Here is a 16,530-nt window from a genome sequence, read left to right as displayed (position 1 = left end):
AACCATCACCTGGCCGTATGAAATGTAATGTAGATGCAGCAATATATAACTCTCAGTAACTAGCTTTTATTTTTGGTGCGGTGCTAGGAGACAGCAATGGATTTTTTAGAGGTGTGACGCAAAGTCCTATTCCATTCACAACGTACTCAACGTTAGCCGAAGCCTTAGCCCTAAGGGAAACTCTCTAGTGGTTGCAAAGAAATGGATGGGACAATATTGATATGGAAATAGATTCATAGGAGTTAGTATTGGACATTAAGTCCACAAGGGCATCTCAAGGTTCACTGAAAAGCTATTATAGAGCAAAACTGCTCTATGCTTCTTCGATCATTTACGAATACCTAACTAAGTTTCATTTGAAGAACAATAAACAAAGCAGCGCACCAATTAGCCAAGGATAGATCCTTACTTAATATAAGTAAAGAGTGGTTTGAACCCCTCCTAATCTACTGCATGTATTAAATATTGAGATGACTTAATCCAATCTAAGATTTCTCTTTAAAAAAATCATTAAAAAAAATATAGAAAAAAATTTATTTAATCAAAATAAACTAAAAAACTATTTGTCAAAGGATTATACATCAGATATGGGTTAAATAAATATGCTTCTACTTATTATTTTTTTCTATTATAGTAGGAGGTTTAAATGTTTATCTTGATAATTAAGGACATGGGCCCAAATACTTGGATCTTGAGAAAGGGTTCATTGAATTGGTGGAGTTGGTCAGAATGGGTGGGGTGTGACCGCGTTTCATAAAACCCCATCAACCAAACATGTTCTTAATTGTGCACGTATGGGTTGGCCCTCAACAAAATTTAATACTTGTTGATGAGTTATTAGTGAATTTATAATTCTCATAAATGCATTAATATTAATTTAGTTCCAAAACAAATAATGTAATGGGGTACTGTCAACACCAGTCTTGTTTTCTGTTATTAAAGCCGAAGAGGCCCATCACTATATAATTTGTGAGAAATCTTAGATTTTTCCATAAATACAAGCCATATATATATATATATATATATATAGAGTAAGAGATGTATTTTTTTCATAAAAAATAATAACTTAAAGTAAAGAATTTTTATTCCTGACGCAAAGAAGGTAAAGCTTAAGACAAGAGTCTTGAGTTTTTAAAGTACTATAAGAGTATAAGAGTGATCTTTGTGATACGATAAATAACTTGAGCTTTGCCTAACGCAATCTGTTTGCTCATGTTCATCCACTCGATTGATGGTTTTCTCTCTTCGTTTAAGTTTCTAAATCAATTTCCATTCCTAGCGGGTCCATATATATATATATATATATTAAGTTAGATTCATGGTAGATCCTTTTGTAATTCTCTAATTTATTTCTTGTATATATATCTTTGGTTTTTTTAACAAAGATTTGGTTTATTTTATATTTTATTTTTTTTTTAAAAATCTCCTTTCATCTTTAAAACTAGAAATGTAAATTTTATACTTCTATTTACTTTCTAAGAAATAAAAACACACTGAAATTTAAGTCTATAAGATATAAATGCAAGTTACAAGTGATAATATTTATTATTTATCTACATTAAGATTATAACTACATAAAACAATAAAAAGAAACAACCTATATAATAAATATGTATAAATATAAATGAATGTAATAATAAGAGTGTTACATGAACACAAATATGATTCAGACTATTCAGTACATGTGTACTAGCGGCTAGACTGGCTCAATTGGGTCCAATTGTCCAACAAATCAAACTAACATAAATATATATATATATATATGTTGAAAAAAGTTTTTTTTTTTTTTTGGTCTAGAATATTAAAAATTCTCTTATCAGAGAATGACATAGACTTGAGGCCAAACAACATAAATGTCATTGTTCCTTTTGCTCACTTTTCCTTTTGTGGTTTTCTCACTATTGGAAACTAATTTTTTTCCCCCACATTAATGCATAATTAGATGCTAATCTCTATTACCAACATGCAAAACACACTGAAATTTAAGTGCTGTTTATAAGTAACATTCAAGTTGCTTCAATTCTTTTCCCATAAAACATCAATAAACAGTATTAGTGCTGTTTTATATATATTATATAGAGACAGTGAGTCACATTCTCTCCTCTTCAACACAGTTGTGCAAGGTCCCCCATCATTAAAAGTATCTTTGAAATCTTTACCACCTTAGTTCCTCTTTATGTAAATGAGACAAGGATCTACATATTAAGAACATCACATGATAAAAAACTTATATATTTATATATATATATCTGCAAACCATACATTTCTTAAGGAGTTCCTCAGCAAAATATTAACAAGTTGAGAACATTAAGACAGTAATGCTTAAAGCTTCTAACATGGGATGTCAGCATTGCCTCTGTGTTGATTATTCTCTTCATCAAGGAGTTGTTTTGTTATATCCTTCACTCCTTCATGGCTTCCAGGCTTCTTCTCTTCACTCTTTCCCCAGAGCACAGAGTAAAGACCAATGATAATAAGGACTGAACCAATAATCCTGACAGATAGAGATGAATGAATGAATGAATGAAAAATCTTAATAATATATATACATATAACTAGTTTTCTTTATTGAATTTCATGGCATTTGATTAATTGCTTACCCTCCAGAGTATAGTTGATCACCAAGTATTAAGGATGCCATTATAGCCACTGCTACTGTTTGTACAGGTTGGAAGACAGCAACAAAGAGGGGTCCTCCTCTGTCAATGCACCAAATCTGAAGAGAAAATGAGATCCCAGATGCCACAAGTCCCTGCAGTTAATCAAATATAAAGTATCACATAATTGAACTCCAAGCTAATAAGTATGAGTCTTTTACTTTCAGTTAAGGTTTTACAGCATAGAGAATGGTGAAGAGTTCTCCTCCTGAATGAACTTTCCACTTATTGATGTCTGGTTCTGCAAAAGCTGCAATGACTAAGAACTGAATGACTCCAAAAAAGCAAGTGATTGTTGTGATTGAGAGCCTGGCAGGATACTTTTTCAACAGTGGAACCTATACATGCACCAAATTTAATTAGTAATCAAATTATTTAACATGTTGTATTTCATAAGGGCCTAATTAATTAACCTGAAGGACCATCCAAGCAGACCAGGCAATGCAATTGCCAAGAATGTAAACACATCCCAAAGTCCAGTTTAGTATCTGGCTTGAAGAAAAGATGGCTCCTAAGGTGATGTAGTGCTGTTGGTGAAGGATAGGAGGGCCTTTGTATAGAGTGATAATAGTAGCACCTCCTATGCTTATTATTGTTCCAACTAGCTTTGCAACTCCATGCTTCTTATTAATATTCACTTGTTCCAGCCTTGATATATAGAAAGAGATAATTAAGCATTATTGATGAAAAGAAGAAGATGAGTGTTAAGTTTATTGGTTATAAATCACCTTAAAGCTGCAGCCATGGCAAAGGTGATAGCAGGAACCGAGTTTTGTATTGCAGATGCATAAGTTGGTGATAAATAGTACAATCCTAAAAGATAGAATCCTTGGTTTGCAGTTATCCTTCATGAAAGTGAAATATTAAGAGAATGAATGAATCATTGTTTTATTTCTTCATTAACTAGCTAGAAAGTAATTAAATAAGCTTCTTCTCCTTGTCATTACCCAACTAATGCAAAGAAGAACAGTTCAACCGTCAAAGAGAAAGTGAGAGGTGGCCTATCTTTCCTGGATGAAAGAAACATTATAGTTTCAGATGAAAAATATATATTTAAAAGAAACAAGAAATGCATGCATGTTTTGAAATGACTTACTTCTCTAGAAAATAAGCAAAAGGTGCCAACAAAACCAGTGCTATGATGTTTCTATAAACAGGGAACACAATTTTACTGACACCCATATTAAGAGCAGCTCTTGATACAATATGGAATCCTGCAAAGCAGAACTGAAGTGTAAGAACACCAACGAGAAGCTTCACCTTCTCAGAATAAACTCCTCTCTCTCCCCTCATCTTTCTTTTTTTTTTTTCTTTCTTTAATTTTTTTCTCTCTTTCTCTGAATGAAGTGTGGGTTGATGGTGAGCAGGGACTTGTATATATAATGTTTTGTATGGTGGGATGCATGATAAGTCTCATTTGTATCCATTTATTTCTGATAAGGAAAATGAGTACAGTTTCTTTTTCTTTTTCTTTCTATCTCTGTCTTCTTTTTAACAAGTAAATACACTTAATTATAATGCACTTAAGCTTAATATAATTATATTATGTATGACTTGCAAAGTATAGATGTACAGAGTTGACTCAAGATTTGAATTTGGTTGGGGGGACAAAGTGGAGTTAGACCATGTTGGCCAGGCTGCAGGATCTTACAATCAGTGAGGAAGAGAGACAGTGCCATCTCCCTATCAACTTAAATCATCTTGTTCTCACCCACCTCCAATCCACACTATTAATTTAATCCATACCATTAATATTTATATGTCAAAAGTCATAACAGTGTGCATGGGTGCAATGACCTTCATCTCCTTCAAGCACACAACTAATTAAACCTCCATTTGATTTCTAAGGGTATCTTAGTCTCCTAAAAGAAGCTGAAAATTATAAGGTGGGTGTGATCTAATGATCTATGAAGAACACTATGGGTGTTGGGTTGGAGAGGAAAGAGGGATGAGGATAGGGAATCAAATGTCATGTGGTTCTCCATTGATGCTGTGACTGTTCTACTCTAATGGAAGGCCATTATTAAACTAAGTCTCAAAGCACATGGAGAAACCTCATCAAATGGAAACTGTGAATCTGGTTATGAGCTTAATTTATTCAAGTTCATTTCATGGGATCATCCATTTATGCTTCATTAGGTGTAGGACATTCCCCCTAGTTCTTGTTTGCTGCATAGAATAAAAATCATATATACCAAATTGATATTTCAAGGCCAAAAGCCAAGAATTCAAGAACTCATGCTTTGTATGTTATTCCCTGGTCTTCGTATGTTGATTGAGATGAAACAGTTAGTGATACTATCATTGTGCAACATGTTCTTGTTCCATCAACTTCATGAGAACTATTGGATCATTTAGTCCTTGTAAATTGATGTCTGATGCTTAGAAAACAACAAGGACTAATTGAGCCATCAACATTCATAAGTCCATCATAAGAATTGTCTCTAAATGACAACCCTTCATGTTTTCAGTGTCTTTTTCTTGCAACCAAATGAGATAGCAAGCATGGCCAAGATGGAATGGTCAGGAGGAATTTGAAGGGAATAATGGCCACTTGTTTTGTGGCATAAATGTTTATATCTTTATGGGAAGTGATTGAAGATCTACACAGGAACTCTTGGATGGAGTTTCTCTTTCACAGTACTGTTTCTCATAATGAAGATGTTTCCTCTGGATTTTTATACAACAGAGCATCAAATGTTTGACAATTTACTGTTACATATGTCACTGTTCAGTGTACTTAAACAACCACTGGATGTTATTGAAGATCATAAATTCAGAGAACTCATATTCATGATCCGTTAAATTAGTAAAATGGAGGTTGTAATAAGTCTCCCAATAAGTTTTTGGATTGAATCCAAACGGAGATTTTTTTTATTTAAAAAAAATAAACAATGCGAACAAGTCACTGAACTCTCACAAGCATCTCTACTCTTTAAAAGAGAGTCAAAATTTCAACATTCCCCATGGGGTGGTCAATATTATTTTTAATTTGACTATTCTTTAGTTTTACGTTGTCTTCTGGATTTCTGTTACTTGTTTTTGTGATCTCATAGATTATTTTTTTAATTAAATAAATAAATAAAAATAATGGATAGAATATAACATAAAAAAACGATAAATAAATAGTGCTGGTGATTTGAAACATATATGATTAAATAATTAATTCAAATTTATTTTTATTTTTTTCTAAGCCAAAAAGAAAATTTCATTAAACACAAAACATCTCAAAACAAACAAAAATTTCAAACCAGCATCACCCATCCCTATCTCTAACATTTAAAATCAGACCCACAATTACTTGAACTAATAGAATAAGCATAACTACTCTTACAAAACACAAGACTTGAGACAGAATGAGAACAATACAGAAATAAACCTAACTACCAGAAAATGAAAATCATTTACACCCACTTGATATATAAAACCCTGTCATTCTGTTTAGAAAGCTGAACATTGTACTTCAAAAACACAATTTCTTGATCTGTTTATACACATCCTCTTCACTAAAGTTTTGATGCTAAAAGATCAGTGAATTTCTAGTTTTCCAAATAACATAAACTGTAGCAAGCAAAGCTGTTCTTCTCATCTTAGCTAATAAAGTTTTGCCCATAGCCTTCTTTTGGAACCAATTGATTTCCCTTCTCCAATTAAGGTACTTCCACTTCACATTAAGAGCTTCTAAAACCCTCATCCATACAAAATTTGAAAACTAACAATCAAAAAACAAGTGGGATATCTCCTCCACTCCTTTAGTGCATAAGACGCAAATAGAAAAGTCAATTGCACCCCATTTTAGCAACTTATCCTTAGTCATTAACCGATTATGCAAGGCAAGCCAAAATATAAAAGAATGCCTGGGAATAAAATCAACTGACCATATCAATTTAGCCCAAGGAACCTTTTGATCATCTTGCAGCAAATACTTGAAGGTGCTAGCCACGCTAAATGTTCCTTTCTTATCATGCTTCATAAAATACAATCCATTTTCCCCTCATCAATACAGAAGTTAGTAGTAATGTAATTCCACACTTTGCATAAATCCTCATAAAGTGACAAAGGAAAATTCCATCTACCATGCTCCCATAGATTACTAACCAAAGCAGACTTGTGCACAACAGAGTTCTTAATTGATATTTCAAAAAAATTCTTGATCAAAGAACTGACCATTGCACCATGGATCAAACCAAAATGAAAACCTCTTGCCATTATCCAATTTGTAACTAAAACAATTCTTAACCAAGAGCCTCAAGTTGAGGAGTTGTCTCCAACTCTAGCTACTATCCACAGTTTTAGTGATGCCCCAAAAGCTAAGTTTTTTCAATCTATGACGGGTAACCCACAAAACCCAAAGAGTACACTTCTCTTGCACTAAGTCCCAAATATGCCTAGTCAGTGCAGCTTGGTTCCAAATGTGGATTGGTTTGACTCTCAAGCCACCACATTTCTTGCTTTGACATACAACATCCCCCCTAAAAAAAACAAGGCCACTTCTAAGATTATTATTTGAACCATGCCATGAAAAATGCATACATACCTTCTCCACTTCATGAACCACAGCTTTAAGAAGTAAGAAAATTGAGCTCCAATAGATGTGCATACTGAGGAGTACTGTGTTTATGAGTTGCAATCTACCAACATAAGATATAGCCTTTGTTGTCCAATGAAGAATTCTATTAGAGATTCTAGTAATCAAATCATTGCAGTGATCTATAGATATTCTGGATTAATTCAAATATATTGTTGTCAAAAAATACTTCAAATTAAAATATGAACTTAAATTCAATCCATGTGAAAAAAAAATAATAATATACTTTGTTTTGGCTCCACTTTTAGTGGATGTTGTTTGAACTTCTTTTTAGTTAATACATGTGGTTTTATTTATCATTGACGACAAGTATATTGCATTGTGCTTAAGAGGTTTTGAATTCGAAACAAACACAAGCAAGATAGGACTAAGTTATGGTTTATTTCTTTTAACATCAATTTAATATTATACACTGTTATAATAACTTGTAATCCCTCATGAGAGTTAAAACAGATTGAATTTGCTTATTAGGCCAAGGTTTGGAAATTTAACTGAGCTATTTTTGGGTCCAATTGCAAAGAGAGAATAAAAAGAAGATTTTTTAATAATAAATAATTTTTTTGTTCAATATAAAAAGGTAACATATTATATATATATATATATATATATCACATTCATCATTCTTTGATGTAAAACTATAATATTTGATCACCACAATGGAGAGAAGCTTTGAGTTTTTTTTGGGTCCCTTATGAATGGTGCGAAAGAATTAAAGAGACAACTTTCAACTTAAGATTTGCTTAATTTTGAAGACTAAATTGCTCTACATAACCTAGTGGCTTATTTCCAAAATTTTCCCAAAAAAATAATGTTTTTCAATAGTTGATTTCTAAATATTGTAGTAAAATATCTTTGTTGTTAATTTTATTATTTTTATTAATATGTCTCTATCCCTAATTTACTTTGTAACCATAATTCTTGTAACTATTTTTTTCCATCAAAATTGTGCTTCATTCATTCTACAAAATAGTATATATGTTTAATAACAAAAAGCCCTATGTCTTCATTTTTTTACTAAACAATAAACAAAACTACTATTTTTTTAGATTTTAAACATTAAAAATTTGTGGGTTTTTTTAAAGTTAATTAATTGTTATCAATTTCATTCATACTTAGTAATATAGATGGTGGGCAAGTTATGTATTTTAAAGTAAACATTGAAAGTCCACATTCCACAGAACGGCAATATTGAGAACAAGACCAAGGAAATGAAAGGAGAAAAATCCTCATTAAGAAATTAATACTCACCATATATGAATATATTTGATTAATGTGCAATTATTTTACTGAAATAAATTAATTTCTAAATTGTCCCACTTTAGGTACTTCCCATTTATTCACCTTTTCCTTTTCAAGTAACTCCACAATCTCCACTATATCTGTACATATATGTGCCCCTATCAACGGGTCGGGCCGGGCCAAGCCAATGAATTAACATAGAACTAAAAACCCAATCCTCAAAATTTCTATTAAGTTATTTAAAAAAAATATATAAGAAGTGAAATATATATATATATATATGTGAAAAAACTCAAATTAATATACAAAAGAGTCATGGTAAATTAAATTAAGATATATTTATATTAAAATACTGGCGTTTCTAGATGTATTACATTCACACCCACAAATATATCTATATATCTTATAAAAGAATGAAAAAATGTAAACTTTCCAATTTTTTTTTTTTTTTTAGAAAGACGACAAGCACCGGAACTCAGGGACGCACACGTGGGGAAGTTGCGCTCACCACCGAACTGTGCTCTCATCTTGCGCGAGATGGGGATCGAACTTGGGAGCTACGCTTGACACTCAAGATGAACACCCTACGCAAAGGACCCGATGCCAATAGACCAAATGGTCGTTGACCAAACTTTACATTTCATTTCCCAATTACTTTTATAACAAGAAATCCTTTTTTATATTAAAAAATAAATAAATAAAGTTTGGGCTTACAGGCCGGCCTATTTACAATGCACTTGAGTCATGTGTGAGGTTAAGACTCACCACCCGGTAACCAGAACACACACGAGCATAAATGACAAAACGAAACCGAAACAGTGCCCTCTTCTCGACACTCTGCATGCATTTGAAGAGAGCTTCGCTGGAACGAAGCCCTCTTTCTCTCGCCCTCTCCCTCTCTTCTCTCCATCTCTTCTCATCCCCAAACCCTAATCTCCAATCCCTACACTAGAGGCGAGAAGCGGAAGAGACCCAGATCGATCTCATGGGGCTCTCCTTCAAGGTCTCTCGCACTGGTTCCCGCTACCGTCATCACCCTCCACCGCCTGACCTACCCGCCGCTGAAGACGCTGGGTGTGTCCCTTCTTCCCCTGAGGAATTAGAGGGAAAGGTGAGTGGTTTTGGTAATGGTGGGCTGGTGGCCTCTTGCTTTTGTTTTCTATTGTGTTTCTTCTGTTTGATTTCGCTCTGATTTTAATCCCATTTTTGTTTATGCTTGCTTTGATATGTTGTGATGTATGGTTTCTTTTTGGAATGATTTATGAATGGTTGATTGTGGATTGGATTGTAGATTATGGGTCGTTGTTATTTGAGGCTCTGGCGAGTTTAATTAAGGTTGGGAGGTGTAGTACTGGGATGATCGACAAGGTTTCTAGTACTTGATTGCGCATGCAAGCAGGGAACTGTGGTAATGCCATGAATGATGGTGGTATTATTTCCCGTTTTGGATTGAGGAAGAATGCGACTGGTCATAGTTGAAGCTTGGACCAGAGATGAGTTTCAATGCCAGGGGGCTTTTCTATCTTAATGTTTTAAGGCCTGCTTAATGCTGAGGAGAACGATTCATACCTTAAATCACGCTAGTTCTGATTGTTTTGCTAACCGTTTGGACGCAGAGACAAGATAAATGTGTTGAAAATTTTAGTTTGTGGAAACAGGGCAGATAATGAACATCTCTGTGGACTATAATCACAAGTTAAAGAAGCATATGAAACAGGAATTTCCAAAACACCCAGATGACTGCACTAAAATGATTATCACTGGAGACAAACATAAATCTCTAAGCATCCTAAATTGAAAAAACACAAAAAGATTGTTAACATCTTTTTATGTTGAAGATATCCGGTAGTGGAAAATGGCTTTGTATTTAATGGCAACAAGCTGAAATGGATAAAATCAATAATAAAATGGAACAGAACTAGAGTAATGTGAAGAGTAATGGGGCAGTGTTTGCACACATTTTTGCACGAACGTTGGTATGGAGGGAAAGGACCAAGCATAGAGCTTCATTGCATTATTATTTCTTTGAATTGGTTATAAATGATTATTTTATTTTTGGGTGAATTCAGGTAGGAATGCATGGTTATTACATGGTTATGGCTCATGAGGCAAGATCCATTCTGAGTGTGAAGTTAGCATTACTTAAGAGTGAATTTTTCTAATGATGGTTTAAAATGTTCTTTGTTAAGCAAGGTTCAGAAACGTATGATATCTTCCATTTTGATTTTACATGTGCCCTTTTCATGTACTTTCTTTTTGGCATGTAAGAAGTGATGCCATTTCTCTGGATATTACTTTGCTGCTTTCTTTTGCCTTCTCTTTTAATACAAGTGTATGCATTGTAATATGTTTATCCATTCATTCAGGTTGGTTTGTTGGGATTAGATAATGGCCTTGCTGATCATTCTGTTTCATTAGTTAAGTGCAAAAAGAATTCTGATGAACAAGGTGAACAAAATAAATTCCTGGTGTTTCATTATTTGCATTGATTTGTTATCCTAAGGTAGTGTTTTAATGGCAGAGCTTCTCGTGTCTTTCTCATTGAATCTATTTCCTGATGGATTCTCTATTGGAAAACCTACTGAGGTCAGTTGGCTTTATATGATTATTATGGCACTTATTTGTATAATGGCTTGTTGTATGATGTCATTGAGATTCCTGCTCATTTTAGGATATGCTATTGACTTTGGTCAGAGATTTGCCCAAAGCATTGCACCCTTATGATAGGGCATCTAAAAGCTTGTTCTCTGTAAGTATGCTTTCTCTAACTACATTTATTTCTTAATCTGATTTAGATTTTAAAATGCTTGGTTATTGACATGTGCTGCCAGTTCTTGCATTGGTAAAATAAGTGCTTGCAAACATTTTGTGAAACTGTAATCTTTTTTCGATTGAAGTTGGTTGGGCTTACTTCTGAGGGGAGGATTAATTCCTTGAACTAGTTGTTTTACTTGCCAATATGCGGATGTTGTGCTGCATGTTGTTGTATGGAGATTAGTGTGCCTGTGTGCGTGCATGCACACACGCGAGTATGTGTGTGTCTCCGAGAGAGAGAGAGAGAGAGAGAGAGAGAGAGTACATATCAATAATTCTGACAGCATGGCTGAGAATTTGATATACACAGTGTTTTGAGTTGCTGAAATTGTTGTACAAGCTCAAGTTGAATGGGGAGGTTTTTCTTTATACATGAATGCATTTAACTTTATGCATGATTTTTGTTTTTGCACACCCTTTGTCTGCTGAGAGGCATTGAAATCAGTATTTTATTGATTTTCTTATCAGAGGAGTAATATGATGCCATAAACAAATGTTTAAGATTATAACTAATATACTTTTTATTTATTTTACAGGCAATTGAGAATGGCTGGCTGCCTGGAGAATTACTGGATGACTTGCCATGCAAGTACCTTAATGGAACTATTATGTGTGAGGTGAGGTGTCATCTGAGTTGGATAACATGAGCTTGATTATAAATTTTGCTTTTTAATCTGTCCTGAGTGATACTGGTACTAATCCAAGATGGAAGCATTACTTCTTTTGGTTAGCAGCATAATGCATTTGCAACCTGCTTCTAATCTTTGGGGAGATCGGTTGTAAAACTACCTATATTGCTTATTGTCAATAGATGTCTTATCTACCTATATTGGTTATTGTGTTAGATCATCTAGCTCCTTGTCACATTGTTATTTACATTTACTTGTAATAATTTTGATATCATACAATTTTATTTTTTTGTCAAGAAAGGAAATTTTTGGTAACATGGAGTATTCTTGTTGACAATGTGTAATCACCTTATTCCTTCAAATAGTATGGGCATAATGCCCGCGATTGAAGTATCATTCTTTAATTATATCGGGAAGTTTTTGCTGAAATTTTCTTTTACCATTTTTCATTTAAAAAAAAAAAATCTTATTTACGCACTTTTTCTTGCACTTCAAATCCTTTCCAACTGCTCTCTTATTATCATGGTGTGATTTATGATAATAATTGGCTGTGCAGTATGTTTATTTAACATGGATCTATTATAATCAGGTGTGCGACTATAGAGACATTATGTCTAAAGACTCTAAACTAGACAGTAATGGCACTTCTGAAGTGTTTCCAAAAGTTCAGAAAGTGCACTTACGAATGGGCACAGAAACTGTAGTGAAGGACATGCCATTAATATCTGATGATGCATGGACATACAATGATTTATTGGTGAGTATGTATGGCTATGGCGCATTCCTACGTTATCATCTTGGGAGCACTAGTCATTTAATTTCTATTCATTGTTCCAGCAAGCTGAATCTAGGATTATTAAAGCCTTGCAACCCGTTCTCTATTTAGAACCAAAGCCATCACTGGACAGACTATGTAAAGCGCCAGTATTGAAACAGGTACGAAGTGGTTAAATGAATTTCTGTTGCTTCAGTATGGCAACGTCTTTTATCTTCATGTTATTGCACTCACCTTTTATGTTACCGAAAGATAGTAAGCTTCGGTATTATATAGCTTGATTTAGGCACATGTGGTACTGCATCAAAAAGAAAGCATCACATCGGACCGGATGCTGAATTCAATAGACAATCAGACAGGACGGACGCCCTTAGCAACGCTTCCGCGGGCAATTTAAAATCCCAATTAGAAGGTGAAGCAAAATGTCCTACTCAGTCCCATTCTACAAGCATGACAAATGTGGAGAGTACAAAATATGGTATAGAGCAAGCTTCACCGTTGACATGCTTCCATGGCTCGGTAATCAATGACCCTTTTTCTTCTCCCATTGCTGGGCCGGTTTCATCCATTAGGACAGCGCGGGACGAAGCTCTTAAAGGCTCATGCATAGGTCATAAAGTTCCCGCGAATTTTCCTCTGGCAAAGAGTGATAAGTTGACCCCCGGCGTACCCTGCTTGAAGCCTACTCTTAAACGGCCAAAGCAAGAGCCGCAAGACTTTGATACACATCAGATTGTTACTACTAAAAGGGCAAAATTTCTTGAACCAGATCTACAAAGGAAGATCGCAGCTTTATGTGAGCCAGGGGAATCACAGGACCCTCTTAACTTGCTATGTTCAAGATCAGATAACTACACTCATTCTCAGGTGATGAATGAAGAAGTTTCTGGGGAAAAATGGGTGCCAAACGGTCAGAACCTATTTCCTTTGTGCTTAAGGGATGTGCCAACTAGCATTGTAAAACAGCCCATTGAGTTTGAAACCAAAAATATAGTGAAGTCAGAACCTCTGAATGGTACAAATGAACAGGCCTCGAGTGTTAGAAGCGGTAAAACCAGCACGAATCTGCCTTTGGCTTCTATAAAACCTTTGCCGCCACAGATGTACTGGATAAATGCCAGTTCATCCATAGAGAAGCCTCCCAAGAAGGAAACTGCTTCACGGATTAAGAAGGCAGTAGGAGCCTCCCAGGTTTCCGCTGGACGCTCACTGAATTCTCAATATTCTCGAGTGGGAGGAAAGCAAACGAACGTGATAGAAGTTTCACATATCATGCGCGAAGATGCCTCTCCTATCGAAACGTCAAAGGGCAATGTTACATCAGTACCTGCTACTTTAAATGAAAATGCTTTTACAAATCCTACTTCTACCAATTCTTTGATCAGTGCAAGTCAAACTCCATCTCGCGCTAAGAAGAATTCCAGATCCAAGTGCAAAAATCCATCCCCTGTCACTAGTGCCAATGCTTCGGGAAGAGCTGTCAACAAATCTGAAATTCCAAACTATTCAAAAAATGTCCTTGTCAGAACTCCGTCTTTGCAGTTTCTACCCGAAATTGATAGCGTTCGCGCTATTCGTATGAACTTCTCAAGGATTGAAGTGTTGGCCAAAAGGTACTGCTAGAAGATAGTCCCCTTGGTTCTAATTATATTAAGTTTATCAGGAAGCTTTGTTATCTGGTGATTCTGGATTTTTGTGTTTTCCCTTTACAGGCATGGGCTGAATAAAAGAAAGGTTAAGAATGACAAAATTCTCAAAACAAGATCATTACCTGATCCACGAATGCCCCAGTGCTGCTTAATTATGGATAAGAATACTGAAGACTTTATTGCCTTTGCTGAAAAGAAATGCATGTCAAAATCCATTCTTTGCGGTAGCAGGAATACTTGCAAGATCAGAATACTTAGTTATCGACGTGTCAGAATTTTATTCAGGGGTAAATTTTGCTTGCTTTCTTGCTTTTAGTTTGTACCCTGCTAGTCTGTCTGAACTTTCTCAGTTTCTTCACCTTAGCAGATGGTATGCCCATCTTTGTTGATGACTCTTGGAGCAAACTAGTCTTGCGCGAATCCGACGGGCCTGATATCCACAAGGTGGCTGCAGAAATGCTTTATGGAGATAATGAACAGAGTATTCATCTTGCATACCTTCCAACTGCTGTGAGTCTACTCTAGCCTATGATCATTGACAAAGTACCTTTGTCATCAATCCTGTTCTTACTCACATTCCCAACTTGTTTTCAGCATCATGCAGATTTATATGCTTCCCAGTTCACTTCATTGGTAAGTTTTACGGATCTGGCATAAAATATTTATGTTACAAACACGCCCAACTTTTTTGTCTAAATGCTAGGTCTGTATTCGATTTGATATACATGCAGCATAATTTCTGGATTCGCTGATTGTCCACTGCTCCATTTTATGATTTGATCTTGCATCATTTTGATGAATTTTTTCTTTTATGTTCAGAGCTTTTTCACTGCGTCTGTGTGTTTCTCTGCTTTTGTAGATGGTACGTGAGGGATTTGAACTTCTAGATGATCAAGTTCGGTTCCAACCTTCTGCCACCCCTGCTAGCACATCTAATAGCCGGATGGGCTCCCATGGACCCGGCGAGCTTCCCAGCACCAGGTATTTTCCAAACCAATCAGCAGAAACAACTACCGCCAATAGCATTCCGACTCTCAAGTGTCTTGGATATCCATCACAAAATGATCCATCGCCTATGAGTCCAAATTTGACCAGGCCGATAGTGCTAGAAATTGCTCCAGAACTCAGTTGTATCCCTATGCATCAATCATTAAACCAAAGCTTCTTGCCAATTTTTCCGAAAAGCACTTTGGATGCTACAACTGTTGTGATGCTTGATCAACTGCCTAACAACCCCCGTCTTCAGCACCTTAACTTGCATCAGTTTCAACAACAATACCAACAACAGTCTATTATGCAGCAAACTATGCCAGGTAATAGTCTCGGAGGGCATTCTTTCACTTCAGATGAGCAAAGAGTTACTGAGTTCTGTTCCTCCAATAATCAACAAATTAGTAGAGGAGGTTCCGCAATCCAAGCCGCAGTTCTTGCAAGGCTAAATCGCTCTCCAAGCGTCGGAACAGGGGTCATAGAAGGTGGACCAAGGATGAGTCCCTCTTGTGGAACTATTTGGACAAACGATGGTTCTCCACTGAGCCCGGCTTTGGATATGAGTCCTAGTAATCAAAACCAAATCAGAACCAGGACACGCAGCAACTTGTGTTCAAACTATGATTTACTGCATCAGCATCAGGCACAACAAGCTAGATTACAACAGCCAGAAAATTGGCAGCGGCGACAACAACTCTTGCCTCAGCAATATAGTTCACCAACTGCAACTCAAATGAGTCAGTGCACACCAAATAGCCCAATGCAGTTTATTTCAGGATCAGCTCCACAACAGACCAATGCCGGCGTTAGTGTTGCTAGCAGCCGACAGGTGAGTGCGCAGATTGTTGGTTCTGGTGGTAGCGTAACAAGATCTCCGATGGGGTTGAAGGGTGTTGGCAAAGGAAGTTCTAGTGGAGTCGGCAATAACATGAGGCAGTAAAATCTTAGTTTTTATTCCGAAGAGAAGAAAATGGAAGGGAAAGGGATCCATCAGTTGCCGCGTGGTACAAGCGTAGGTAGATTATTATCTTTTCTGTTTTACAGCTGATATGAGAAATTTACAGAATGTTAAAATATCTCCAATGTTTATGGAGAAACTATATTGTGTTTGTTACTTTTATAATTGCCATATAAACAGTGGCTAAGTTGTATTTTTTGATGCAGGCTTTCTTCGTTCCGGCATTGGGAG

The 16,530-nt window shown here is 35.6% G+C and overlaps 2 protein-coding genes across 2 annotated transcripts; one reads left to right on the top strand and one right to left on the bottom strand.

Annotated features, from left to right (window-relative positions):
* Window positions 1-2,219: 2,219 nt before the first annotated feature.
* On the bottom strand, window positions 2,220-3,985 carry LOC120261827 (WAT1-related protein At3g18200). The gene is made up of 7 exons (XM_039269819.1): window positions 3,754-3,985; window positions 3,605-3,667; window positions 3,386-3,502; window positions 3,071-3,305; window positions 2,837-2,995; window positions 2,601-2,752; window positions 2,220-2,494 (listed from the first exon to the last, which is right to left on the bottom strand). Exons 1-7 carry the CDS (start codon window positions 3,948-3,950, stop codon window positions 2,332-2,334), a joined length of 1,086 nt encoding a protein of 361 aa, XP_039125753.1. The 5' UTR covers window positions 3,951-3,985; the 3' UTR covers window positions 2,220-2,331.
* A 5,345-nt stretch (window positions 3,986-9,330) lies between these two features.
* On the top strand, window positions 9,331-16,470 carry LOC120260490 (protein PHYTOCHROME-DEPENDENT LATE-FLOWERING-like). The gene is made up of 12 exons (XM_039267976.1): window positions 9,331-9,595; window positions 10,851-10,932; window positions 11,006-11,070; window positions 11,156-11,233; window positions 11,835-11,915; window positions 12,517-12,684; window positions 12,765-12,863; window positions 12,979-14,315; window positions 14,415-14,638; window positions 14,719-14,861; window positions 14,946-14,984; window positions 15,211-16,470. The coding sequence occupies exons 1-12, from the start codon at window positions 9,470-9,472 to the stop codon at window positions 16,279-16,281; spliced, it is 3,513 nt and encodes a 1,170-aa protein (XP_039123910.1). The 5' UTR covers window positions 9,331-9,469; the 3' UTR covers window positions 16,282-16,470.
* Window positions 16,471-16,530: the final 60 nt, after the last annotated feature.

This window comes from Dioscorea cayenensis, chromosome 5 (assembly GCF_009730915.1).
Source record: "Dioscorea cayenensis subsp. rotundata cultivar TDr96_F1 chromosome 5, TDr96_F1_v2_PseudoChromosome.rev07_lg8_w22 25.fasta, whole genome shotgun sequence".
In the NCBI taxonomy this organism is placed as follows: domain Eukaryota; kingdom Viridiplantae; phylum Streptophyta; class Magnoliopsida; order Dioscoreales; family Dioscoreaceae; genus Dioscorea; species Dioscorea cayenensis.
The sequence above is the reverse complement of the archived record's forward strand: the minus strand, read 5'-3'. Positions and strand labels throughout refer to the sequence as shown.

What these genes read in the sequence shown, in the direction of transcription:
- LOC120261827 (XM_039269819.1), bottom strand. Translation starts at nt 3,950, where the DNA reads ATGAGGGGAGAGAGAGGAGTTTATTCTGAGAAGGTGAAGCTTCTCGTT. An exon ending in TTTGCTTATTTTCTAGAGAA is followed by an intron (nt 3,668 to 3,753) that starts GTAAGTCATTTC and finishes TCTTTCATCCAG; the next exon opens with GAAAGATAGGCCACCTCTCA. An exon ending in GCCATGGCTGCAGCTTTAAG is followed by an intron (nt 3,306 to 3,385) that starts GTGATTTATAAC and finishes CTATATATCAAG; the next exon opens with GCTGGAACAAGTGAATATTA.
- LOC120260490 (XM_039267976.1), top strand. Translation starts at nt 9,470, where the DNA reads ATGGGGCTCTCCTTCAAGGTCTCTCGCACTGGTTCCCGCTACCGTCAT. An exon ending in AAAGAATTCTGATGAACAAG is followed by an intron (nt 10,933 to 11,005) that starts GTGAACAAAATA and finishes TTTTAATGGCAG; the next exon opens with AGCTTCTCGTGTCTTTCTCA. An exon ending in CTATTGGAAAACCTACTGAG is followed by an intron (nt 11,071 to 11,155) that starts GTCAGTTGGCTT and finishes TGCTCATTTTAG; the next exon opens with GATATGCTATTGACTTTGGT.